Source organism: Zeus faber (genome assembly GCF_960531495.2).
Source record: "Zeus faber genome assembly, chromosome: 2".
Taxonomy (NCBI): Eukaryota; Metazoa; Chordata; class Actinopteri; order Zeiformes; family Zeidae; genus Zeus; species Zeus faber.
This window is the reverse complement of record NC_137189.1, coordinates 52,167,044-52,194,444: the sequence shown is the minus strand read 5'-3', so window position 1 is coordinate 52,194,444 and position 27,401 is coordinate 52,167,044. Positions and strand designations below refer to the sequence as shown.

Below are 27,401 nucleotides of genomic sequence, written 5' to 3'. Positions count from 1 at the left end.
TCATAACTAGTTTGACTGGGTTAGAACTAGTATGACTAGTTCATAACTAGTGGGACTCGTTTATAACTAGTAGGTCTAGTTTATAACTAGTTGGACTAGTGTGTAACTAGTAGGACTAGTTATTTACTATAAGGTCTAGTTTATAACTAGAAGGACCTGTTTATAACTAGCAGGACTCATTTATAACTAGCAGGACTCGTTTATAATTAGTTGGACTAGTTATAACTAGCAGAACTAGTTTATAACTATAAGGTCTAGTTTATAACTAGTAGGGCTAGTTTATAACTAGTAGGACTAGTTTATAATTTGTAGGTATAGTTGCTAACTAGTATGACCAAGTCATGACTAATATGGCCAGTTTATAACTAGTAGGACTAGTTCGTGACTAGTTTATAACTATAAGGTCTAGTTTATAACTAGTTGGACTAGTGTGTAACTAATAGGACTAGTTAATTACTATAAGGTCTCGTTTTTAACTAGCAGGACTCGTTTATAACTAGTAGGACTAGTTATAACTAGCAGGACTAGTTTATAACTTTAAGGTTTAGTTTATGACTATAAGGTCTAGTTTATAACTAGTAGGACTAGTTATAACTAGTTGGACTAGTTGATAACTAGTATGACTACTTGATAACTAGTATGACTAGTTGATAACAAGTATGACTCATTTGTAACTAGTAGGACTAGTTCATAACTAGTAGGACTAGTTCATAACTAGTAGGACTACTTTTAGGACCCCCCAGACCCACAGAACAGAGAGTTGTTGCCCTCAAGGGGCGTGGCCACTGGAGACCCAGGTCACAGCGTTGTAAACATGCTGCTGGTACTGGTTCTGCTCCACTGCAGCGGGCGGGGCTTTGCACCTGGGTACAGGTTGAGTCGGAGGTGCGTGAGCCGCCGAGGGTCGCTCACATGGAAGTAGTTGTGGGCGGAGTCAGGGTAACCGGGTTTTAGCTGAGAAACAGGAAGTAGCTCGGACCAGGACTCGGAGCCCAGCTGTCAATCACACAGAACAGGAAGTGAAAAATATTTTAAACATGAAACAGTTTGATATGATCCAGAGTTTTGGCCGATTGGATCCCGTCGTTCCTGGTGTTGGTTGCCATGGTTATCAATTCTGTCTGTACTACTGTAGCACTTCTCAAGATAATGCTCTTGCTAGTTAAGTCGCTAATGCTGCTAATAATCACAATTATTTAAAAATAAAAAATAATAATAAGACATCATTTTGTGCTGTTGCTACTCTTTACATCAACAATACATTTAAAACGAGTTACATTTTCAGAGTTTCCATTGAACGTAGCATCAACCAACGTAATGACACGCTGAGTCCTGGTGACACAGAAATACGAATTCAAGGATCCACTTGTGTGTTCTGTGACTCTATCCTAATAATGACATGGTCCCTGTCTACTTCCCATCAGGTCCCTGTCTACTTCCCATCAGGTCCCTGTCTACTTCCTTTCAGGTCCCTCTCTACTTCCTGTCAGGTCCCTGTCTACATCCTTTCAGGTCCCTGTCTACTTCCCGTCAGGTCCCTGTCTACTTCCTGTCAGGTCCCTGTCTACCTCCTGTCAGGTCCCTGTCTACTTCCTGTCAAGTCCCTGTCCTTTTCCTGTCAGGTCCCTGTCTACTTCCTGTCAAGTCCCTGTCCTTTTCCTGTCAGGTCCCTGTCTACCTCCTGTCAGGTCCCTGTCTACCTCCTTTCAGGTCCCTGTCTACTTCCTTTCAGGTCCCTCTCTACTTCCTGTCAGGTCCCGTCTACATCCTTTCAGGTCCCTGTCTACTTCCCGTCAGGTCCCTGTCTACTTCCTGTCAGGTCCCTGTCTACTACCTGTCAGGTCTCTGTCTACTTCCTGTCAGGTCCCTGTCTACTTCCTGTCAGGTCCCTGTCTACTTCTTGTCAGGTCCCTGTCTACCTCCTGTCAGGTCCCTGTCTACTTCCTGTCAAGTCCCTGTCCTTTTCCTGTCAGGTCCCTGTCTACTTCCTGTCAAGTCCCTGTCCTTTTCCTGTCAGGTCCCTGTCTACCTCCTGTCAGGTCCCTGTCTACCTCCTTTCAGGTCCCTGTCTACTTCCTTTCAGGTCCCTCTCTACTTCCTGTCAGGTCCCTGTCTACATCCTTTCAGGTCCCTGTCTACTTCCCGTCAGGTCCCTGTCTACTTCCTGTCAGGTCCCTGTCTACATCCTTTCAGGTCCCTGTCCTTTTCCTGTCAGGTCCCTGTCTACTTCCTGTCAAGTCCCTGTCCTTTTCCTGTCAGGTCCCTGTCTACCTCCTGTCAGGTCCCTGTCTACCTCCTTTCAGGTCCCTGTCTACTTCCTTTCAGGTCCCTCTCTACTTCCTGTCAGGTCCCTGTCTACATCCTTTCAGGTCCCTGTCTACTTCCCGTCAGGTCCCTGTCTACTTCCTGTCAGGTCCCTGTCTACATCCTTTCAGGTCCCTGTCTACTTCCTGTCAGGTCCCTGTCTACATCCTTTCAGGTCCCTGTCTACTTCCCGTCAGGTCCCTGTCTACTTCCTGTCAGGTCCCTGTCTACTACCTGTCAGGTCTCTGTCTACTTCCTGTCAGGTCCCTGTCTACTTCCTGTCAGGTCCCTGTCTACTTCGTGTCAGGTCCCTGTCTACTTCCTGTCAGGTCCCTGTCTACTTCCTGTCAGGTCCCTGTCTACTTCCTGTCAGGTCCCTGTCTACTTCGTGTCAGGTCCCTGTCTACCTCCTGTCAGGTCCCTGTCTACTTCCTGTCAAGTCCCTGTCCTTTTCCTGTCAGGTCCCTGTCTACCTCCTGTCAGGTCCCTGTCTACCTCCTTTCAGGTCCCTGTCTACTTCCTTTCAGGTCCCTCTCTACTTCCTGTCAGGTCCCTGTCTACATCCTTTCAGGTCCCTGTCTACTTCCCGTCAGGTCCCTGTCTACTTCCTGTCAGGTCCCTGTCTACTACCTGTCAGGTCTCTGTCTACTTCCTGTCAGGTCTCTGTCTACTTCCTGTCAGGTCCCTGTCTACTTCCTGTCAGGTCCCTGTCTACTTCGTGTCAGGTCCCTGTCTACTTCCTGTCAAGTCCCTGTCCTTTTCCTGTCAGGTCCCTGTCTACTTCCTGTCAAGTCCCTGTCCTTTTCCTGTCAGGTCCCTGTCTACCTCCTGTCAGGTCCCTGTCTACCTCCTTTCAGGTCCCTGTCTACTTCCTTTCAGGTCCCTCTCTACTTCCTGTCAGGTCCCGTCTACATCCTTTCAGGTCCCTGTCTACTTCCCGTCAGGTCCCTGTCTACTTCCTGTCAGGTCCCTGTCTACTACCTGTCAGGTCTCTGTCTACTACCTGTCAGGTCTCTGTCTACTTCCTGTCAGGTCCCTGTCTACTTCCTGTCAGGTCCCTGTCTACTTCGTGTCAGGTCCCTGTCTTTTTCCTGTCAGGTCCCTGTCTACCTCCTTTCAGGTCCCTGTCTACTTCCTGTCAGGTCCCTGTCTTTTTCCTGTCAGGTCCCTGTCTACTTCGTGTCAGGTCCCTGTCTTTTTCCTGTCAGGTCCCTGTCTACCTCCTTTCAGGTCCCTGTCTACTTCCTGTCAGGTCCCTGTCTTCTTCCTGTCAGGTCCCTGTCTACTACCTGTCAGGTCCCTGTCTACTACCTGTCAGGTCCCTGTCTACTTCCTGTCAGGTCCCTGTCTACTTCCTGTCAGGTCCCTGTCTTCTTCCTGTCAGGTCCCTGTCTACTACCTGTCAGGTCCCTGTCTACTACCTGTCAGGTCCCTGTCTACTTCCTGTCAGGTCCCTGTCTACTTCCTGTCAGGTCCCTGTCTACTTCCTGTCAGGTCCCTGTCTACTTCGTGTCAGGTCCCTGTCTACTACCTGTCAGGTCTCTGTCTACTTCCTGTCAGGTCCCTGTCTACTACCTGTCAGGTCCCTGTCTACCTCCTGTCAGGTCCCTGTCTACCTCCTGTCAGGTCCCTGTCTACTTCCTGTCAGGTCCCTGTCTACCTCCTGTCAGGTCCCTGTCTACTTCCTGTCAAGTCCCTGTCTTTTTCCTGTCAGGTCCCTGTCTACCTCCTGTCAGGTCCCTGTCTACCTCCTTTCAGGTCCCTGTCTTTTTCCTGTCAGGTCCCTGTCTACCTCCTGTCAGGTCCCTGTCTACCTCCTTTCAAGTCCCTGTCTTTTTCCTGTCAGGTCCCTGTCTACCTCCTGTCAGGTCCCTGTCTACTACCTGTCAGGTCCCTGTCTACCTCCTGTCAGGTCCCTGTCTACCTCCTTTCAGGTCCCTGTCTTTTTCCTGTCAGGTCCCTGTCTACCTCCTGTCAGGTCCCTGTCTACTACCTGTCAGGTCCCTGTCTTTTTCCTGTCAGGTCCCTCTACATAGATATTGATCAAACAATAGTTGTTGATGTTCGATTGAGCAACAAGACATCTGAAACATTTTCCAACATGTTCCAACGAGGCCTCAACCAGGTCTGTGTGTACAGTGGTTGTATGGGGCAGACACTTCTATCCCAAAATACGTCAAGGTTAGAAATACAAAAATCTCAGCAATAACAGGGACAATAATGAAAAAAAAAAATCATAATAATAAATAAATAATAGTAATAACAATATTAATAGTAGTAGTAATAATAATAATAATACATAAATAAATAAATAAATAAATAATAATTGTTATTATTATTAATAATAATAATAGAAGTAATAATAAATTATTATTATTATTATTATAATGGTTGTGGTTGCATGGGGCAGACACTTCTATCCCAAAATACGTCAAGGTTAGAAATACAAAAATCTCAGCAATAACGGGGACAATAATGAAAAAAAAAAAAAATAATAATAATAATAATAATTATAATTATAGTAATAGTAGTAGTAATAATAGTATTAAATAAATAAATGAATAATAATAATAATAATAATAATAATAATTATTATTATTATTATTATTATTATAATTATTGTAATAGTAGTAGTAATAATAGTATTAAATAAATAAATGAATAATAATAATAATAATAATAATAATAATAATAATAATAATAATAATAATTATAATTATAGTAATAGTAGTAGTAATAATAGTATTAAATAAATAAATGAATAATAATAATAATAATAATAATAATAATAATAATAATAATTATAATTATAGTAATAGTAGTAGTAATAATAGTAATAAATAAATAAATGAATAATAATAATAATAATAATAATAATAATAATAATAATAATAATTATAATAATGTCATGGTGACAGTGGTTAGGCGTGTCCAGGCTGTTACCTTTGCGGCTTCCTGCATCTGGCTGTGAGACGCTGCCATACCGGTCCGGTCACCGTGCAGAGCCAGTGAGGGAGGCTGGTCTGCAGAGACAAAGTACAGGCACTTGCTTTCGTACTGCAATACTACTGTAGTGCTACTGCAGTACAAGACTAGTACTGCAGTACTACAGTAGTACTGCAGTACTACTACAATACTACAGTATGTCTGTAGTACTACAATATGTCTTTAGTAGTACAGTAGTACGACTGCAGTACTACAGTTTGTGTGTAGTACTGCAGTAGTTTAGTAGTACTGCAGGAGTCAGTATTACAGTAGTACTGCAGTGGTACTACAGTATATGTGTAATACTGCAGTAGTACAGTAGTACTGCAGTAGTGCTACAGTATGTGTGTAGTACTGCAGTAGTACTACAGTGTGGGTAGCAGTAGTGCTAAAGTATGTGTGTAGTACTGCAGTAGTTCAGTAGTACTGCAGTAGTACTACAGTATGTGTGCAGTAGTACTGCAGTCGTATTGAGTACTTTGAGAAGTATTGGAGTACTAGTACCCAGACAGGCAGCCTGTACCGACACAAAGGGACTGAAGTTTCCTGTGAAGAAGGAAGTGTCAACGTCCAAACCCAACACCTGACCAGGTACACCCAGCTGTAACACACACCAGTCATGACCTGCACACACACACACACACACACACACACACACACACACACACGTTTGTTTAATTCAGAAGTTTCAAATTAAAAGCATTATGTTTTGCTGTTTGTTGTGTTGAGGTGCCATCACCAGGCGTCCGCTTCCTGCGTGTCTCCCATCCATCCATCCACTTCCCTGAGGGCGTGAAGGAGGACGGCTCGAAGAGCGGAGCGTCCCTCTGCAGACAAACATCAATAATAATAAACAAATAATAATAATTTCATGAAACAAAGTAAATATTCTACTCAAGTTTTAAGCGAATTATTGCTGTTAATTTTCTTATTGTGAATATTCTCATGAAGCCAGATGTGTGAATCCCAGGCAGCAGGAACAGGAAGTCAACAGTAGGCGGACAGGAAGTGAACAGGAGCAGAGCAGGACGTAGATAGGACGTGAACAGGAAGTGGTAGGAAGTTATTTTTTTCTTTTTTCACCAGTAACAATATAAATGATCATATTAGATAGACTCACTACCTTTCATTTCATTTCTGGGTCTGGAACACTGGACACAGCGGAGCATTACTTCCTATTCCTGTCACTTCCTGTTCCTGTCACTTTCTGTTCCGGTTACGTCCTGAGCTGTCAGTTCCTGTGGCCTGGTTGCCATGTCGAGGGCAAGATGGCGGAATGAGAGGCAGCATTTTTGAAGCCTCAGAAAAATGATCGTCTGGTCCTTGAATTGTAAATCTTTTGTGCAACATCCTTGAAGTGAATTCAAGGGTTTTTTCTTTACACGGTGCCTGCACCAGAAACACACTTTTGGAGGCCTTTTCTGACCTTTTCAAAATGTCCGACCATGACTTTGCTCTGACTGCTCCCCACGAGGCGGATGGGGTCAGTGAGGACATTCAGGTAGATGAAGATTCTCCTAAAAAAGGCAGAATGAACTTGACCTGTACACCAATTAAAAGTCCAAAACCCAAAAGAGTGAAGGGGAGTGAGGACAGGAAGGAAGAGGGGAACACCACCGCTGCCCTTCTCCAAGGGGTTCAGGGTTTGACCCGGAAAATGGAGGAACAAACGGAACCGCTGAGAAGTTTGGATAAGCGCATCGAAGCAAATGAAGCGGCCGCAAGAGAGAAGAAAAAAGTAAAGCTCTGCTCCAAAGAAAAGTTGACGAGCTCCACAAAGTATATGTCCTGCTTGAAAAGACGTGAGGAACAGGCTCCGACGAGAGGAGGTGGAACCTACGGCCGAGCTCTCCACCTGAAAAAGATGGCGAAAACAGGAGCAAAAGCATCGCTGGGATACTCACCGGAGTTGCTCCTCTGTCTGCCGAACACCGTGGATACTGTCCATGGCTTGGTGAGAAGAACAGCGCTTCTACATTAAACAACACACCCAGGCCAGTCATCATGGACCCGGGCCAGTCGTCATGGACCCGGGCCAGTCGTCATAGACCCGGGCCAGTCGTCATGGACCCGGGCCAGTCGTCATGGACCCGGGCCAGTCGTCATGGACCCGGGCCAGTCGTCATAGACCCGGGCCAGTCGTCAGAGACCCGGGCCAGTCGTCAGAGACCCGGGCCAGTCGTCAGAGACCCGGGCCAGTCGTCAGAGACCCAGGCCAGTCGCCATAGACCCAGGCCAATCGTCAGAGACCCAGGCCAGTCGTCAGAGACCCAGGCCAGTCGCCATAGACCTAGGCCAGTCGTCAGAGACCCAGGCCAGTCGTCAGAGACCCAGGCCAGTCGCCATAGACCCAGGCCAGTCGTCATAGACCCAGGCCAGTCAGAGAGTTGGGGATGAGAACCGTGCGGGAGGAAGTGTGGAAACAACCCAGCTTGTTGCACAAAAGGACCAGACCATAATTTTTCTGAGCCTGCAAAAATGCTGCCTCTCATTCCGCCATCTTGCCCCCTCTCTGTGGGGCAGGTTGTGGACAGGAACTGAACAGGAAGTGGACAGGAAGTGAACAGGTAGTGGACAGGAAGTGAACAGGAAGTGAACAGGAAGTTGTTGGTACCTTGAGGAGGTTTGCTGCCGGAGCGAACCATTCGTCTGTCGCAAAAATCACCTGGTGGACAAACATGGAAATACGGAAGTTTTAAAGAACAAACAACATTTTGAGAACAAGATGGAAATGAATGTAAAAAATAAAATGTTTGCGATGAAAGACAAAGTAGGAATGTGGAACAGATCATAACTGATGTGAATCTGGAAAAATGTCTTTTATTCTAATAACAGTAACATGTAATTTACTCCTGATTACTTGTGTACTACTCAGATTTAATATATTTTTACTGTGCTGCTTATTTTGCTGTTTTACTTAATTCATGGATCCATTCATTGATTTTTTTATGAGAGAAATAGTATTACAGTGTTACCTGGACTTAGGACTGTCATTGGTTCTATAAGAACGGTCGTATGTTAAAACAGTGGTACGTTAAAACAGTGGTACGATAAAACATTTGTATGTTAAAACGTCGTATCTTGGAGCAGTCGGTCGCAAGTCGATACAAATTTCGTAAGTAGATCAGTCGTAAGTCGAGGCTTCTGCTTACGACTGATCCAAGACACCAGCAGTGATAGTCGTCAAAATTTGTATCGACTTGCGACCGACTGCTCCAAGATACGACCGTGGAAATTTGCAGTTGGTGCGTTGGCAGCCTGTCAGCAGTCAGTCAGCAGTCAGTCAGCAGTCAGTAAGTCAGTCAGTCAGCAGTCAGTCAGTCAGTCAGCAGTCAGCAGTCAGTCAGTCAGTCAGTCAGCAGTCAGCGGTCAGTCAGCAGTCAGTCAGTCAGCAGTCAGTCAGTCAGCAGTCAGTCAGCAGTCAGTCAGCGGGTGACCTACATGGTGTGTGCAGGTAGTTCGTGGCTTATCCATATTTCTTTCATATTTACTGTGTTTGTTCTGTGTATTTTGTTTATTTTCACCCTTCATGATGTCATTATTTATATGGAAAAATTGCTTGGACATACGACTGTTTTAACATACGACTGTTTTAACGTACCACTGTTTTAACATACAACTGTTTTAACGTACCACTGTTTTAACATACCACTGTTTTAATTTACCACTGTTTTAACGTACCACTGTTTTAACATACCACTGTTTAAACATACCACTGTTTTAACATTCCACTGTTTTAACGTACCACTGTTTTAATGTACCACTGTTTTAACATACCACTGTTTTAATTTACCACTGTTTTAACGTACCACTGTTTTAACATACCACTGTTTTAATGTACCACTGTTTTATCATAACACTGTTTTAACGTACCAATGTTTTAACATACGACCATTGTTATAGAACCAATGACCGTCCTAAATCCAGGTACCACTGTATTATTATTATTATTATTATTATTATTATTATTATTATTATTATTATCAAGGTACAGATACTTGACAAAGTACTTGTACTTAGTTACTTCCAGCTCACCTTCCCCCCGGCCGTCTCACAGGCCAGGTCATTGAACTGGAGGAAGTCTGGCTCTTCTGGACCTGCTGTCCTCTCCATTTCCTGGAGGTCCTGAAGGTCTTGGAGGTCCTGGTGGTCTTGAAGGTCCTGGTGGTCCAGACCTCGTCACTCTGAGCGCCCGGGGGCTTGTAGTTCTGGAAGGTTCTGGATCAAAGCAGCGGGGGGGCAAAGTCTATAGACTGTTTGGTTTAGAGAGAGACAGGGGAGGGGGGGGGTGGAGAGAAAGAGAGAGAGAGAGACAGGGGGAGGGGGAGAAAGAGACTTTTAGAGATTTTTAGATTAAAAAAAACAACATTTACATTTACATTTACATTTAGTCATTTGGCAGACGCTTTTATCCAAAGCGACTTACAAGGGAGAATAACATTCAGCTACATTGCGACAGAGATTAGTGTAACAACAACATTGGTGTAACAATAAATACTGCAAGGTGGTGCAAAGTAATTGTAGATTAGGACTGGAGGTACTCACTGAAGAGCTGGGTCTTCAGGTGCTTCTTAAAGACAGAGAGGGAGGTCCCCGCTCTGGTCATTTTTGGCAGCTCGTTCCACCAACGTGGAACTACAAATGAGAATAGCCTGGATTGCCGTGGCTGTATGGCCGGCAGAGCCAGGCGACGCTCATTTGACGAGCGCAGCATCCGGGGGGCAACATGTGCTCTTACAAGAGCATTTAAGTAGGCGGGAGCATTCCCAACAATCACTCTGTAGGCCAGCATAAGAGACTTGAACTTGATGCGGGCGGCTACAGGTAACCAGTGGAGCTCGATGAGCAGCGGAGTGACATGTGCCCTCTTTGGCTGGTTGAACACCAGTCGCGCCGCCGCATTCTGTATCATCTGAAGTGGCTTCACCGCACAGGCCGGCAAGCCTGTTAAGAGGGCGTTGCAGTAGTCGAGACGGGACATCACCAAGGTTTGTACCAGCAGTTGAGTGGCATATTGGGTCAGGTACGGCCTGACTTTTCGGATGTTGAGTAGTGCGAAGCGGCAGGACCGGGAGACTGCGGCAACATGGTCCGAGAATGTCAGTTGGTCATCAATAATGACACCAAGATTCCTTGCAGCCTTGGTAGGAACAAGAGATAGAGAGTCGATTTTAATATCAATGTTGTGATAAATACCTTGTTTGGCCGGGAAGACCAGCAGTTCCGTTTTCGCCAGATTTAGTTGAAGATGATAATCCTTCATCCATGTGGATATGTCAGCGAGACAATCCGAGATCCGCGTCGAGATAGTAGGGTCGTCTGGCGGGAAGGACAGATAGAGTTGAGTATCATCCGCATAGCAGTGATATGAAAAGCCATGTGAGCGGATGATCGGGCCCAGTGAGGTGGTGTATATGGCAAAGAGGAGGGGTCCTAGCACCGAGCCTTGGGGCACCCCTGTGGTGAGGTTGTGAGGCACAGACAGCGGCCTCGCCATGTCACACTGAACGAACGCCCAGTGAGGTAAGATTTGAACCAGGAAAGTGCACTGCCCGTTATGCCCATGCTTGAGAGTATGGACAGGAGTATGCAATGATTGACAGTGTCAAAAGCAGCTGATAAGTCTAGCAGAATGAGGACCGAGGATTTGGCAGCAGCTCTAGCAGTTTTTAAGGCCTCTGTCACAGACAACAGGGCTGTTTCAGTGGAGTGACCACTTTTGAAGCCAGATTGAAGTGTATCAAGAAGGTTGTTTCTTGACAGGTACTCTGTAACCTGTCTAGAGACCGCCCTCTCTAAGGTTTTGGAAAGGAATGGGAGGAGAGAGACCGGCCGATAGTTTCCTACTTGATTGGGATCGAGTGAGGGTTTTTTGAGCAGTGGTGCGACCCGAGCCGCTTTGAAAGCGGAAGGGAAAGTGCCGGAAGTTAGGGAAGAATTAATCACATGTGTGATTGCCGGGGTGATAGTCGGTGATATGGCTTGAAGGAGGTTGGATGGGATCGGATCTAGCGGACAGGTAGTGGGACGGCTACATGTTAGTAGTTTAGATACCTCACTTTCAGCGAGGGGGGTGAAACCAGGGAACGATGAGCCTAGGGCTGGAGAAGACAGGTTGTGAGTAAGTTGTTTAGTGAATTGGCTGCTGATGGCTGCCACTTTGTTAGTAAAAAAGGAGGCAAGGCAGTCGGCAGTGAGGTTAGTAGCTGGGGGAGGTGGTGGAGGGTAAAGCAGAGACTTGAAGGTGGCGAATAACTTACGTGTGTCTGTGGCACCGTTGATCCTATCGTTGAAGAAGGCCTTCTTGGCAGCAGTGATGCTGGAGGAGAAGGAGGACAGCAGTGTCTGGTAGCTAGCAAGATCCTCAGTTGTTTTGGATTTGTGCCATTTCCTCTCGGCTGCTCTGAGGTCGGTGCGCGTTGTCCGGAGGGTGTCAGTCAGCCAAGGGTGCGACTGGGTTGAACGAGCAGGTCTGGTGGATAGTGGACACAGGCTATCCAGACATGAGCTCAAGGTGGAGCAGAGGGAGTCAGTGGCATCATTAACCTGCAGAGAGGAGAAAGTGCCGTGGGGTGGAAGAGAAGAGGAGAGCACAGAGGAGAAGTGGGTGGGAGACAAGTTGCGGAGATTGCTGCGGATAGTAACCATGGGTGGGGAGGTGGGGGGTTGTTTTGGTAGCTGGACATTGAAGTGGATGAAGAAGTGGTCAGAGAGATGAAGAGGAGTGACCCATAGGTTGTCGGTGGTACAGCTCCGAGCAAGAATGAGATCAAGCTCTTTGCCAGCCTTGTGAGTCGGTGGAGTCGGGATCTGTCTTAGGTCGAACGAGCGAACCAAAGACAGGAAGTCAGCCGAGCTCGCACTGTCCAAGTGGATGTTCATGTCTCCGAGGACGAGCATGGGACACTCGTGCTCAGGGATTGATGACAGCAGGGTGTCAAGCTCATGTAGGAAGTCACCTAGTTGTCCTGGTGGACGGTAGATGACGACCACATAGGCTTTCACCAAGACGGCGTGATATTCAAAGGAGGCAAAGTTGTTTAAAGGCAGCAGTGGATTAAATTTCCATGTGTTGGAAATTAGCAGGCCAGTCCCACCACCACGGCCAGATGGTCTGGATGTGTGGGAGAATGAGTAGTTAGTGGAGAGTGCAGCCGGGGTTGCGCTATCTTCCGGTTTAATCCATGTCTCAGTGGGAGCAAGGAGCTCTAAGGAGAGTTGGTTGGCATGACCAGAAATGAAGTCTGCCTTGTTAACTGCAGATCGACAATTCCACAAGCCAACAGAGAAGGAGGTCTTTGCAGAAGATGTTTGCTGCAGGGACCTGAGGTTACCCGGATTGCATCGGCGTATGGTATAACGACGCTTTCTGGGTGACCTTGAAGTTGTAGGGATGCGGTAGTAGCACATTTTGTATGGAGTGAGAGAAAGAAGGCAGGTTTGCCTTGTTCGGTGTCCTTGCTTCGGTTGACGTGCAGAGGTAGACGTGCGTCTTTACACAGAGCGTCTTTACATGAGAGCGACTACAAATGGGCCAACGCTTGAAGCTAACGCTTCAAGGGCAGGACCATAAATAGGTGATAGAATACAGCTGCTCGTGTGATTAGGGTTGCACCTGGCTAAGAGCACGCCCACATAAGAGAGGACTTACCTGAATAGGGGGTGTGTCTGGAACACAAGCTTGTTGGCAGATCAGCAAATAGCAGTGAAATGTACAGAGTCAATCCAGTAGTCCAAGTTGCAATATTACAATACGAGCAGTGATACACTACACAGCAACCTCAGCACTAGAGCTCGACTCAGAGTTAGTTTGTAGTGCAGGGTATTTATCCCTGTCCAGCGGAAGGAGGACACGCCCAGAAAGTTAGACAAAGGGTTTACTGATTAGAGGGAGTTGCTTGGCTCACACCCTTGCTGATGGCTGAGCAGTTAGCAGCAGATATGCCGGTACTACCCTGAAACCAGCTAGGACAAAGTAAGTGCCAAATAAGACTGAACCAGCAATAATAACAAGAAAAACAACAGCAAGGGACAACAACAAACGACAACAATAAAACAGATTTAGTCAGTAATGCACTTCTATTTGACGTGCAGAGGTAGACGTGCGTCTTTACACAGAGCGTCTTCACACGAGAGCGACTACAAATGGGCCAACGCTTGAAGCTAACGCTTCAAGGGCAGGACCATAAAAAGGTGATAGAATACAGCTGCTCGTGTGATTAGGGTTGCACCTGGCTAAGAGCACGCCCACATAAGAGAGGACTTACCTGAATAGGGGGTGTGTCTGGAACACAAGCTTGTTGGCAGATCAGCAAATAGCAGTGAAATGTACAGAGTCAATCCAGTAGTCCAAGTTGCAATACTACAATACGAGCAGTGATACACTACACAGCAACCTCAGCACTAGAGCTCGACTCAGAGTTAGTTTGTAGTGCAGGGTATTTATCCCTGTCCAGCGGAAGGAGGACACGCCCAGAAAGTTAGACAAAGGGTTTACTGATTAGAGGGAGTTGCTTGGCTCACACCCTTGCTGATGGCTGAGCAGTTAGCAGCAGATATGCCGGTACTACCCTGAAACCAGCTAGGACAAAGTAAGTGCCAAATAAGACTGAACCAGCAATAATAACAAGAAAAACAACAGCAAGGGACAACAACAAACGACAACAATAAAACAGATTTAGTCAGTAATGCACTTCTATTTGACGTGCAGAGGTAGACGTGCGTCTTTACACAGAGCGTCTTCACACGAGAGCGACTACAAATGGGCCAACGCTTGAAGCTAACGCTTCAAGGGCAGGACCATAAATAGGTGATAGAATACAGCTGCTCGTGTGATTAGGGTTGCACCTGGCTAAGAGCACGCCCACATAAGAGAGGACTTACCTGAATAGGGGGTGTGTCTGGAACACAAGCTTGTTGGCAGATCAGCAAATAGCAGTGAAATGTACAGAGTCAATCCAGTAGTCCAAGTTGCAATATTACAATACGAGCAGTGATACACTACACAGCAACCTCAGCACTAGAGCTCGACTCACATATATTATTTACGTAAATTAAAAATATGCCAAAACATGTTATAATAATAATAATAAATTAAAAAAATAAATTTAAAAAAAAAATATATATATATATATATACATATATATATATTAAATAAAATAAATAAAAACAAATGGATTAAATAACATGTATGAAGAGGGAACAACTGTAATGAGTAAAACTCATAGGAATAAATACATATAAATATATACATATAAATAAACACCTATAAATTAATACATATAAATACATACATATAAATAAAGATTCACGTTCCTGGTGTAGGGCTGGCCTCACGCTGTCCTGAACCCTCACTGAGATCCAGCATTCTTGTGTCTATTCGTTTAAGTTTATCTAGTTTTGCCTTTAGCCTGTCAGTAACTCTCCTGTCATTTCAGATCCAGGCACTCCCCTTTTCTCTACATCACCTAGGTTTCCCGCTCTTCCCCTCACCTGCAGGTCATCTCCTCATCAGTCACCCAGTACTAATACTGGTCCAACTTTTCTGTTCTGTGACAGGTTGTTTTGCTTCGGCTGAGTGTGCCAGTGTACCGCCAAGTGATCCCTGTAATACCCTGTTGATTATCTGTTTTTTTGATCCTCTACCTGTCTTACAGATTCTGATTCTCTGCCTGCTCCTTGCCTGACTTGTTTGCCCTCGCTGATGGATATCCTGGCTGTCCTTACCTTGGTCTATGTGTTCTAATAAACCTTCTAGTGTTCTAGTGACCCTTCACCTGCTCTTCTGCGTTGTGCTCTGGGGTTATACTCCCAGTCCATCCCCGAAACAAAGGCTTAGAGTCATATAGAGTCTTATATCCAGGAGTCGCTGGCGGAAGGTATCATCCAGTCCTCTACCTCAAGCTGGCACGGGCTTCTTCTTTGTGGGAAAGGACAAGTGCATTGATTACGGGGCCTGAATGACATTACGGTTAAGAACAGGTACCCCCTTAAACTTATTTCTTCAGCATTTGAACTCTTGCAGGGGGCCACGCTGTGTTCAGCACGCTGGATCTCCTGAACACCTATCATCTGGTCCGCATTAAGGAGGGAGGCGAATGGAAGACGGCCTTTAACACTCCCAGGGGACATTAGGCGTACCTAGTCATGCCGTTTAGTCTCACGATGCCTCTGCAGTCTTCCAGGCCATGGTGAATGATGTTCTCAGAGACTTTATTAATGTGTCTACCTGGATGATCTTTTGATGTTCTCCAGATCTGAGCAGGAACAAGTCCGCCATGTCAAGCGTGTCCTCCAGAGGCTTCTGGAGTTTCATGTTCCCAGGGTCTCCTTTTTGTGGTTGAGGTGGGGAGCATACAGATGGACCCAGCCAAGGTTCGGGCAGTCGCCGGCCCCGGCCTCCAGGAAGAAGTTGCAGCAGCTTTTGGGGTTAGCTAACTTCTACAGGAGGTTCATCTGTAACTAGAGCCAGGTAGCAGCGCCCCTCACGGCATTGACCTCACCGGCGGCAGATAAAGCGTTCAGTGAGTTAAAGAGTCAGTTCACATCCGCACCCATCCATAACCTGCCGGATCCCTCAGGTCAGTTTGTGTTGGAGATGGCTCAATTTTGGGTGTGGGGGCAGTACTCTCTGAGTGGCCATTGACAAGAAGCTTCATCCATGTGCTTTTCTCTCTCGCAAGTTGTCCTCTGCAGAACGTAACTACAACATAGGGAACCGGGAGCGGTTGGCTGTCTAGATGGCGTTGGAGTGGAGGCACCGGCTGGAGGGAGTGAAGCACCAATTTATTGTCTGGAAGGACCATAAGAACCGGGGGTACATTCGGTAAGCTGAGCCCCAGGCACACCAGGTGGGTTTTTTTTTTCCCCCCTCAATCGGTTTGACTTTCCCTCTTCTACCATCCGGGGTCAACACTAAACCAGCCGCTCTATCACGCATCCACCAAGCTGAGGACCACCCTTCACAGTCAGAAGAGATCTTGCCGCATGCCTGTATTGTCGGAGTGGTGGCCTGGGAGGTGAAGCAGAGGGTAAAGGATGCCCTTTCGAGTCACCCATCCCCCAGCAATTGTCCTGATAACTGCCTGTTTGTGCCAGCAAATGTACGTTTCCAGGTCCTGCAGTGGGGGCATTCCTCCCGACTAGCTTGCCACCCGGGAGTAGCCAGAATTCGCTCTCCTCCGACAGCACTTCTGGTGGGAGTCCATGGATCGGGACACCTGGGAGTTTGTGGCCGCATGTCCTGTGTGTTCACAGAACAAGAACCCCTACCAAGCTCCAGCGGGTCTGCTTCAGCCTCTGCCCATACCTCATTGGACTGTCACAGGCCTTCCCACTTCTGAAGGTAACACTACAATTCTCACCATGGTGGATAGATTCTCAAAGGCGGCTCACTTTATCCCACTGCCAGCGAGACCGGCGAAGTCTAATACCTGCTGAACCAGGTATTCAGGTTGCGCGGTCTCCCTAGAGACATCGTCTCGGATAGGGGGCTACAATTCACCTCTTGTTCTTCAGGCTACTGGGGGCCACAGTCGGCCTCTCTCCAGGGTTCCACCCCCAGTCTAAGGGTCAGTTGGCGAGGATGATGGAGGCTGCGCTGCATGGCCCAACCTACTGCTCATGGTTGAATATGCTCCTAACAACCTGACAAGCTCCACTACGGGTTTCTCCCATTCCAGTGTTCCCGTAGCTATCAGCCTCCTCATTTTCCTGAGCAGGAAGGCGAGGCCAGCGTCCCATTCGCCGTTGCAATGCGGTAGGCGCAGGCCACCCTACTCTGCACCTCTGACCGATATCAGAGGTCAGCCAACCATACCCCAGCTCTCGCCTACACCCCAGGACAGAAGGTCTGGCTCGCCAGACGGGACTTACCCCACGCTTTGTGGGTCCGTTCCCTGTCATCAACCCGGCAGCCGTTCGCTCGTGTCTTCCCTGGTCTCTCCGCATTCATCCCACCTGTCGTGTCTCTCGACTCAAGCCGGTTAAAGAGAGTCCCCTTCAGACCCCCACCACCCACTCTTCCCCTCATCTGCAGCTCGTCTCCTCATCAGTCACCGGTACTTATGCTGGTCCACCTGTCCTGTGACAGATTGTTTTGCTTGGGCTGAGCTCTCCAGTGTACTGTGTAATGATCCCTGTAATGCCTTGTTGGTTTTTTGGGGGGGGTTTTTTGGATCCTCTGCCAGCTCCTTGCCAGACTTGTTTGCCCTCGCTGATGGATATCCTGGCATTCCTCACCCTGGGCTGTGTGTTCCAAAAAAAACCCTGCTCTGTGAACCTGCACTGTGCTCTTGGGTTCACCTCTGGTCTGAGTCAGTGAGGCTAACACACGTTGGGCTTTGAACACCTGCCAGGACTGGAACAAAGATTTGTAGAGAGGTGTCAACCCATTCATGTCCATTTCTTGCTACTTGTGGAGGAAGAGGTGTTTGTTGCCAGCCAGCCCTCCTCAGAAGCAGCCTGTCGGTGTCCAGCAAGCTCAGTCCTGGCGTGTGGAGGAGCCTTTGTGTCTCCTGAACCCTGTGACCCAGCCTCTATTTCTATAGGACAGTTCCCACCTCCACTTTGGACGTTTGAGCCACCCACAAACCAGGAGAAAATAAAATGGCTATCACTGCACTAAAATGAGTCCCATGACTGAGACAGTGCTGGTCAGTCCACCTGGAGGAACACAAGGCGGAAAACTAAAGCCTCCTGTCCGTTTCTGTTCCATGTTTAAGGACCAAAATCAAAGTTCATAAGGAAGAAACAGGAGAACAGACAGATGGAAACCCCACAACAGTCATCACCATGACAACCAACCTGTGTACTTCTTTCAAAATGTTGTGCCCCTTCCACCCTGCGTCAGTGTCTTTTACTTCAGCCTATATCTGTTAGGCCCACGGCCTCCCAGCGCCACTAGAGGGTGCTGTTGCCCCATCTGCAGCTCCCCCCTTGAGCTAATTGCACACACCTGGGATCAATTACCTGCATCACTCTACACAGTATTTAGTCTCCAGCTTCCCAGTCATTCTTTGCCAGACCGTCAACTAGCTTACCCGAGTTGTACAGCTACTGGCTCCATTCCTAGTTCCAAGTTCCTAGCTCCTAGTGCTTGTTTCTAGTCTGTCTCTTTGTTTCATCTTCCCCTTACCTGCTTGTCTCCTCTCGTCGACCCAGTCTGTCCGTCCATCTCCAGCCAGCCCGCTTTACCTGCTTGTCTCCGCTCGTCAACCAAGGCTGTCCGTCCCTCTCCATCCAGCCCGGTTCCCCGTCTCTCCACCCAGATCCTGGACCCCTCCTCCCGGTCATCATCCCTGCCCAGCCCTGCTCCATCCCTACCTGACCAGGTCCCCCCCGGCCAGCTCCACCGTGTGGGCTAATAAACATCCTTCGCCTGCTTCCGTCTCCCTGTGTCGTGCATTTGGGTCTCTCCTAGCCCTGGTCGTGACAATATCTGATGTTTTCATCCAGCTGTTCTAGTCCTACTCCAACCCTCTGCGATTGCGGCGTGGTTGCCTATGCGGGCACTCTGTGGATATAAAAATTTCCCTCAAAGAACAACTTTAGGACTACTCTAGATCCACCGATCCAGAGTAGTAGTAGATTTTACACGCCAACACTCTCAACCAGGAAAATAACAACGGCGACGCTGTTCCACGGGTGTGCCCATAGAGGAAGCACCGTGGTAAAGCAGGCGGCATTTGGGTCAAAATGAGGACGCAACCGTACCATCCACCTCTGCCCAGCATCCTTCTTGCCAATGTCTAGGCCCTGGAGAACAAGATGGATGACCTTCGAGCGAGATTTACATTCCAAGGGGATACGAAAAACTGTTGCGTCCTCTGCCTGATGGAGACATGGCTGAACCTGCTGATGCCGGACCACGCCATTCGTCACGCCGAGCCCTTCTTCGTGTTCCCCACCGACAGGTCAGAGGAGTCGAAAAATCCGAGGGTGGAGGCGTCTGCCTCATGACAAACAGCCACTGGTGTAACCCCCAACAAGACTCTCCTGCTCACCGAACCTGGAACAGCTGACAGTCTCATGGCGTCATTCTACCTCCCCCGGGAATTCAGCACAGTCATCACAGCCATTTATAGATAACCGCAAGCAGACACCGACAGAGCACTATCGGACCTATGTGTTGTGTGGACTTCAAAACAAACATCCTGACGTGGTGGTGACTGGGGCACTAAGGTTCTGCCATGACTTAACATGGCAGAACCTTAAAGTTCTGCCTAATTTCCATCAACACATTACGTCTGCACTCTCACACAACTCTGGACCACTGCTACACAACGTACAAGAACGGATACAAGACTGTTTCGCTCCCTGCTTTCAAGAAGTCTTACCACGCCGCCATCTCGTTGCTTCCTGTTTACAAGCCTTGCATCATGTGTGGAATGGTATTGACGTAAAGCGATGGTCTGACCAATCAGAGGCTGCGCTTCAGGACCCTCTGACTGACGTCGACATGGATATGCTCCAATTAAGTTTGAGTGACGTCAGCAAGTTTATAGGCGTTGCTATGAGTTTCATAGTCACAGTAGACCGCATCATCCCCACGGTGAAAGTTTGGATATTTCCGAACCAGAAACCGTGGGTCGATAAATCCAATCTGCACTCCGCTGTGTGCCTGGATCCTGGACTTCCTCTCAGCCAGGCCCCAGGTGGTTCAGGTGGGGAGGCACGTATCCAGCTCCCTCACCCTGAACACAGGATCTCAGCCCCCTACTGTACTCCCTATACACACATGACTGTGTGGCTAGGTCCAGCTCCAACACCATCATCAAGTTTGCTGTCGACACCATCGTGGTGGTCTGATCACTTACAACGATGGGAAGTTCTACTGTGAGGAGGTGGCTGACCTGTCACTCTGGTACCAGGACAACAGCCGACTCCTGAAGGTCAGCAAAACGAAGGAGCTGATTGTGGACTGGAGGAGAGGATTACAACTGAGGACGCACGTTGGTGATTAATGGGAGTTCTATGGAGAGGGTGAGCAGCTTCAAGTACCGGGAGTCCACATCATAGAGGATTTAACATAGAGGCGAGGCAGCATCTTTACCACCTCAGGCAGCTGAAGAAATTCCGGGTCTCAGTGAGGATCCTCAAGTCCTTCTACTGTGGAACGGTGGAGAGCATCCTGACAGGCAACATCACTGCCTGCTTTGTACTGCAGGACAGGCGGGCCCTGCAGAGGGTGGTGCCTTCAGCTGAACGTACCACTGGAACTACCCTCCACTCCCTGCAGGACTTATACACCAGGAGGTGTAGTAGCAAAGCTCGCAGGATCTATAGGAGAAGAGATTCCTACAGAAGATGACTCCTCCTCGACTGCTCCTCCTCATCTGCTCTTCCTCGTCTGCTCCTCCTCCTTGACTCCTCCTCATCTACTCCTCATCATCTACACCTCTGCTGCTCCTCATCTCCTCCTTCTCATCTCCTCCTCATCGACTCCTCCTCATCGACTCCTCCTAATCTGCTCCTCATCATCTGCTCCTCATCATCTGCTCCTCGTCATCCACTCCTCCTCATCTGCTCCTCGTCAACCCCATTGAACCCAAGAAAACCCTTTTAACCGTCTGTGTGGAAAGTCATGTGGATGTATTCCACAAAGTACTGGATGTAGCTCTGATGTCCACAGTGTGAATGTTCTACGTGTTGCAGCTCTATTCAACATGACTTGATGGATGATGGTGGATCCTGTGGTTCGATGCCTCACAGTGACCGTACACGTTGGGATTCATTCATCTGACGTGGATTTTTAAAATGGAAGTTTCTTAAATATTCAGGTCTGTTCTGCAAACAGGACATCAACTCAAACATCCCATAATAATGTGTTTGGTGATTAAAACAACCTGGTGAACGAACAACAAACAGCCACTGTGCATTCAGATATCTAGGATCGACAGACAGACAGGAAGATGGACAGACAGATGATTGATAAGAGCGGTAGACAGACAGATGATAGAGGTAGATATACAGATGATATAGATGTAGATATACAGATGATAGAGCAAGCGGAATGTGGAAGTGGAAGCGATGGAGTCTCCTCCCAGGCCTCATATCGCATCACATCAGAGAGAGAGAGAGAGAGAGAGAGAGAGAGAGAGAGAGAGAGAGAGAGAGAGAGAGAGAGAGAGAGAGAGAGAGAGAGAGAGAGAGAGAGAGAGAGAGAGAGAGAGAGAGGAGACTTCCAGCAGGATCTCCTCCTCCACCTCCAGCAGGATCTCCTCCTCTACCTCCAGCAGGATCTCCTCCTCTACCTCCAGCAGGATCTCCTCCTCCACCTCCAGCAGGATCTCCTCCTCCACCTCCAGCAGGATGTACTCCCGGTACTGGGACAGCGCCCGGACACCAGACTCCAGGAGGCTGACGGTGAGCATCCCAATCACTTCTCTCCTTTCACTTCATCCACCCGTTTGGAGGTGGGGACATGGTGGCTCGCTCTGGAAGTTGTGCACTTCCCTCTAAAATGAAACCACAGTCAGGAATGAATTGAAATATTACATCTTTGTATTAGACTGAATTTGTTCAATGAAATACTTTAGTGAAGCGCATTATACACAGCAGCTCATTCTGTGTGAAATGTCACTGACGTCAAATCGTTCTGAACGGTGTCGGTTGTGACTCTGAATTCAAATGAAAGCGTGACCTCCTGCTCGCTGAAACTCTGTTGGTTTGATTCGCCTCCTCCAGGTGGTGGAGGGAGCAACCCCCATCCCTCTGGGCTCCACGCAGCGCAGGAAGAGGCTGCGCTCGGCGCCTGACGAGGAGGAATGCGGAGGAAGACCCGACCCCGAGGGCCCCGGGGCCGGACCGGCAGCCGGCGGCTCCAGGAGGCGGGACGGGTCATGCCGCCGCTGCCTGAGCGCCTCCACCGAGCTCAACAGACAGGCGCTGGCCCTGGCGGACCCCGAGTGTCTTACGGTCTGTGGAAAAGTCTGTCAGTCTGTCTATCTTAACCATCGCACACCAGGGACCCTTATTTTGATCCATCCAATCAGATCCGGTCCCTGGGTCCAATCTGAGATCAATATGTTTGATTGATTAGATGATTCAGAGTCTCTGCTCTAATCAGGGAGAGAACAGTGGAACCAGGATCAAACACTCCTTACTGGACGTTCTCCGATGTCTTGGAAATGAAACAGCGGTCAAGTTTAACTAGTAATCATTTTGCCACAGATGCTAATGGCATAACACGCAACAGTGAGAGCGGTGGTGTCGTGGTGGTGGACAAGTGAGGATACTCCTCATTTTTGCCCAAAACATTTTTTTCAGAGGCCTGTTCAGCAAAGGATAAACGCCCTGTGTTATAAACAGTGGCGTGTCAGACTACTCTTGCATATTTAGTTCACCAATAAATGTTGTATTTAAAAGTAGTATTTAAAAAATGCCGTTTTACTTCTGCTGCTTGACTTCAGGGAAGAAGGGATCAATATGGAATTAACATGAGACACAGAAGATCAACCGATCTACACTGACCCACAGACTGTAGGGTGAGACAACACCATCATCAGAGAGGATTTAGAAGTGTGTGTGTGTACACCATGCAGATGGAAAGAGTAGGTGTAGTCCGTATACCTGCGTACACCCCGCACTACATCACCAGGTGTAGTGACTAAATGAATATTTGGAATTAATGGCTCCATTTCTCTGCTCGACACCTCTCCCAAACGATGAACTCTTAGCTACCCTTAGATATACAGTACAGTATATATTCTTATAATGTGTAATTACTGAACACATCTGGGTTGAGGGGAGTTGGGGGGTTCTGTGAGGTTGTAGTGAAGCTGAATGTAACTGTTGTACAGAGGAGCCAGAGCTGGTATGTGGTTCACTGATGGAGCTTGATGCTCAGCCGCTCTGGCAGCTTTTCAAAGTGGAGTGTAATGTTCACAGAACTCTGTGTGCGTGAGGGCCACAGATCTGTCCGTCTTTCTCTCTTTCTATCCATCCATCCTCTGGCTTCCAGGCTTCATGCTGCTCTCTCCCAAGTCCAAGTCTTTTCTGTCTTAAACATCTTTATTATCCCCAGGCGGAGCGTCTGTTGCAGTCAGGGTCTGAGGGAACGGAGGCACAACCGAGATATTTCAAAGTAAAAACAAAGTGAGGTCAATAAGAACACAACAGTCAGTAAACACAAAAACTATTTCAGTAAGAAGGAGGTGGGTCAGAACCAAGCAAATACTTGGGATCATTAAAATGCCATTAAGATTGAAAGAGGATAAATAATTCAACTGATTAGGTTGAAATAAAAAGGGAAAATATCAGTGAAATTGGATGACTGTGATAAGAAGGTAAAGTGAATAGATGGATTTAACTTCATGAGGTCTCCCGTGAAGGCTCCTGGTAATTTAGGAAATATTTTGTTGTCATACATAAATAATACAGTGGGAGGCGCTACACACCTGTATTTGGTTTGATCCTCCAATTAACTCCAGAAAGAAAGAGACGATTCACAATGCATAGTCGGCAAAAATGTCTCTGAAGTGACCGTGGGATGGACCCTCCGGGTTTGTTTCCTTTTAAGCTCAATTTGAAGTGAACATCCTCACCCCCTATGGTTTGGAACTTCCCTGTGTAGTGCACTTCACGCATAGTAATGTACCGACGACTGGTAGGCGTAGTTCACCACAGACGATACTATCCTTCATAACACGGATATCCACTTCTGTTTAACACGGATATCCACTTCTTTCTTATTCTTGCAGATTTTTAACTGTACATTTTACACTTTACCATGTGTATATAGATAGATATGTTTATATATTTATTTATGTATAAATATGTTTCTTAATAATAATTATTTTGTATGTTAATATGTTGTACGTAAATATGATGTATGTAGATTGGAGTTGTAACAAAAATAATTTCCCCCTGGGATTATTAAAGTATTTCTGATTCTGATTCATATCTAAGTGAGAACACATCGTGGGTTTTTCTGGTTTTAGTCATTTAGTTCTTGACTTGACGTGAACTGTGACCTCAAGCGGGTTCACAAGTTCAGGTTTTGCTAAACGGCCAAACTGGACTTCGAGCAGACTGGGTAACTGGGCATGTGACCGAGGCCTCTCAGAACACTTTCCACTTATCAACTCCCACCATGACCATAAAAGTCATCCATGCGAGGCTCCAACCGGTCCGCCAGGACCTTGCTCAAGGACACATGGATGTGTTTTACTAGGAGTTCAGGGGTTGAACCAGCAACCGTTTGACTACTCTGCGTCCTGTCATATAATGTACCCCCCCGGCCTGCTGGGCCGTGCTGTGGAGGTCACCCAGTCAGCTGGATCTTTATGATCTCCATCACCATGATGAATGGCTCCCATGTTCCTTCCCATCAGGCCGGCAGCCAGCCATGCAGTGCACTGGGCAGCCCCCACTGTCCACCGCTATCACACTGTGCTTCTACTGGGCAGCCCCAAGTGTCCACCTGTAGCACACTGTGCTTCTACTGGGCAGCCCCAAGTGTCCACCTGTAGCACACTGTGGTTCTACTGGGCAGCCCCAAGTGTCCACCTGTAGCACACTGTGGTTCTACTGGGCAGCTTCCAGATGTCATGGTTTTGGGATTCTATCTGAACGAGCAGTTTCGCAGGACTAACAAGACGCCTCCTCAGAAACCTCGGCTTTGTTATATTCCTTTCTTTGAGGAGGTGAAGTTTAAAGTTCACACCAAATGTCAGGTCAAGATGGTTCTGTCTCTGGTTAATTGTCCAGCAGCTAGAGACCAACAGGACTTCACGACACAGCTGCCTGCCATTGTGCCTGAATGTAATTAATTTGCGCTGAATTGATTTTTTCTTCTTGAACTACCAGAGTGTAGAACTGAACAACATAGATTTCCTTTGACTAGACTGTGACGTTGGTTTTGAAACTCCCATCGGTAAAATTCATATTGTTCTGGGAAAATGTATGAGTGCGTATGTATCGGTGTCACTACAGCAGAGCCCCTCGTCTGGTTGTTGTTTGTAGTGACGGAGGTTCCATTGTTTTCTGACTGTTCTGAACAAGTTACTTGGTAAAAACAGTCAATCGGTTTGAATCGTTTGGTATAATGCACGGTGAGCCGGCTCCCGCAGAACAGAGAACTGGTTGTGAACGGCATTCTCACAGGAATCATTAAATTCTGTCTAAATGGTTTATAGACTTGTCATTTAAAAGATAGACTTCCATCACTAAGTCCTCTGTGGCTGCAGAACAAATTTGAAAGTACTATCATTATTCTTATTTTATTTTTTATTTTATAAACCCTTATCAGTCCCACAACGGGGAATGTCAATGATTGTTGTTATCCCCTGATGATGCCTGATGATGTCATAATATGACATCATCAGGCTACACCAGTACATATTATGTATGTACTGGTCTATTATGTTTATATATACATCGGTAAAAAAGTTTACTTTCCGTCAACATGCAGCATGAAAGCAAATATTTCCATAAAAATGCATTTGTTTGTTTCTTAATCCTTTGAATAGTCTTTCATTAATGCCAAGAACCAACACTGATGAGCGGGGTCAGTCTGAGTCTGAGTCTGAGTCTGAGTCTGAGTCTGAGTCTGAGTCTGAGTCTGAGTCTGAGTCTGAGTCTGAGTCTGAGTCTGAGTCTGAGTCTTTCTAATGAACTGATCATGTGATCACAGTGGGGGGGGGGGGGGGGGGGGGGGGGGGGGGTCTTACTACTGCCTGAAAATGACTCTAATGATAATGGTTGTAATGGTAATGATTGTAATGATATTGACTCTAATGATAATGGTTGTAATGGTAATGATTGTAATGATATTGACTCTAATGATAATGGTTGTAATGGTAATGATTGTAATGATATTGACTCTAATGATAATGGTTGAAATGGTAATGATTGTAATGATATTGACTCTAATGATAATGGTTGTAATGGTAATGATTGTAATGATATTGACTCTAATGATAATGGTTGTAATGGTAATGATTGTAATGATATTGACTCTAATGATAATGGTTGTAATGGTAATGATTGTAATGATATTGACTCTAATGATAATGGTTGTAATGGTAATGATTGTAATGATATTGACTCTAATGATAATGGTTGTAATGGTAATGATTGTAATGATATTGACTCTAATGATAATGGTTGTAATGGTAATGATTGTAATGATATTGACTCTAATGATAATGGTTGTAATGGTAATGATTGTAATGATATTGACTCTAATGATAATGGTTGTAATGGTAATGATTGTAATGATATTGACTCTAATGATAATGGTTGTAATGGTAATGATTGTAATGATATTGACTCTAATGATAATGGTTGAAATGGTAATGATTGTAATGATATTGACTCTAATGATAATGGTTGTAATGGTAATGATTGTAATGATATTGACTCTAATGATAATGGTTGTATGGTAATGATTGTAATGATATTGACTCTAATGATAATGGTTGTAATGGTAATGATTGTAATGATATTGACTCTAATGATAATGGTTGTAATGGTAATGATTGTAATGATATTGACTCTAATGATAATGGTTGTAATGGTAATGATTGTAATGGTAATGGTTGGCTGTGACTCCAGCGGTGTCACCCTAACGTCTTCAAATCACTTCCTGTGTCCCCTCCCTCTGCGAGATTTCCTCTTTTTTAAAAATCAAATAAATAATCAAATGAAGTTGAAACGTCTTTTTAACATTTTGATAATACATTCATGATGTTCTTTCCTTTCCTTGTTCTGATTGGTTGTAGGTCCATCCAATGCTCTGTAAGTTGTAGGTCCATCCAATGCTCTGATTGGTTGTAGGTTCATCCAATGCTCTGATTGGTTGTAGGTCCATCCAATGCTCTGATTGGTTGTAGGTCCACCCCAATGCTCTGATTGGTTGTTGGCATGTGTTGTCTGCTAATGAGGGTTTCATAGACAATTATAGAACAAGTCACTTCTCCTCCTCTCCTTCCCCTTTAAATTACCTTCATCCCCCTTCCCTCCTCTCCCTCCTCCTCCTCCTCCCTCTCTTTCTCTCCTCCTCCTCCCTCTCTGTCACTCCTCCTCCTCCCTCTCTGTCACTCCTCCTCCTCCCTCTCTGTCTCTCCTCCTCCTCCCTCTCTGTCTCTCCTCCTCCTCCCTCTCTTTCT

General features: G+C 46.6%; 1 protein-coding gene across 1 annotated transcript in view; it reads right to left on the bottom strand.

Annotated features, from left to right (window-relative positions):
• Positions 1-15,604, bottom strand: part of allc (allantoicase) — a gene marked incomplete at both ends in the record, with an annotated part of 20,808 nt that extends 5,204 nt beyond the window's left edge. The window contains 7 exons of the mRNA XM_080023979.1: positions 864-996; positions 5,248-5,327; positions 5,794-5,913; positions 6,029-6,116; positions 7,904-7,954; positions 9,325-9,450; positions 15,518-15,604. Coding sequence (XP_079880105.1) covers positions 864-996; positions 5,248-5,327; positions 5,794-5,913; positions 6,029-6,116; positions 7,904-7,954; positions 9,325-9,450; positions 15,518-15,604 — 685 coding nt within the window. The remainder of the gene's footprint in view (positions 1-863; positions 997-5,247; positions 5,328-5,793; positions 5,914-6,028; positions 6,117-7,903; positions 7,955-9,324; positions 9,451-15,517) is intronic.
• Between the last annotated feature and the right edge of the window lie 11,797 nt (positions 15,605-27,401).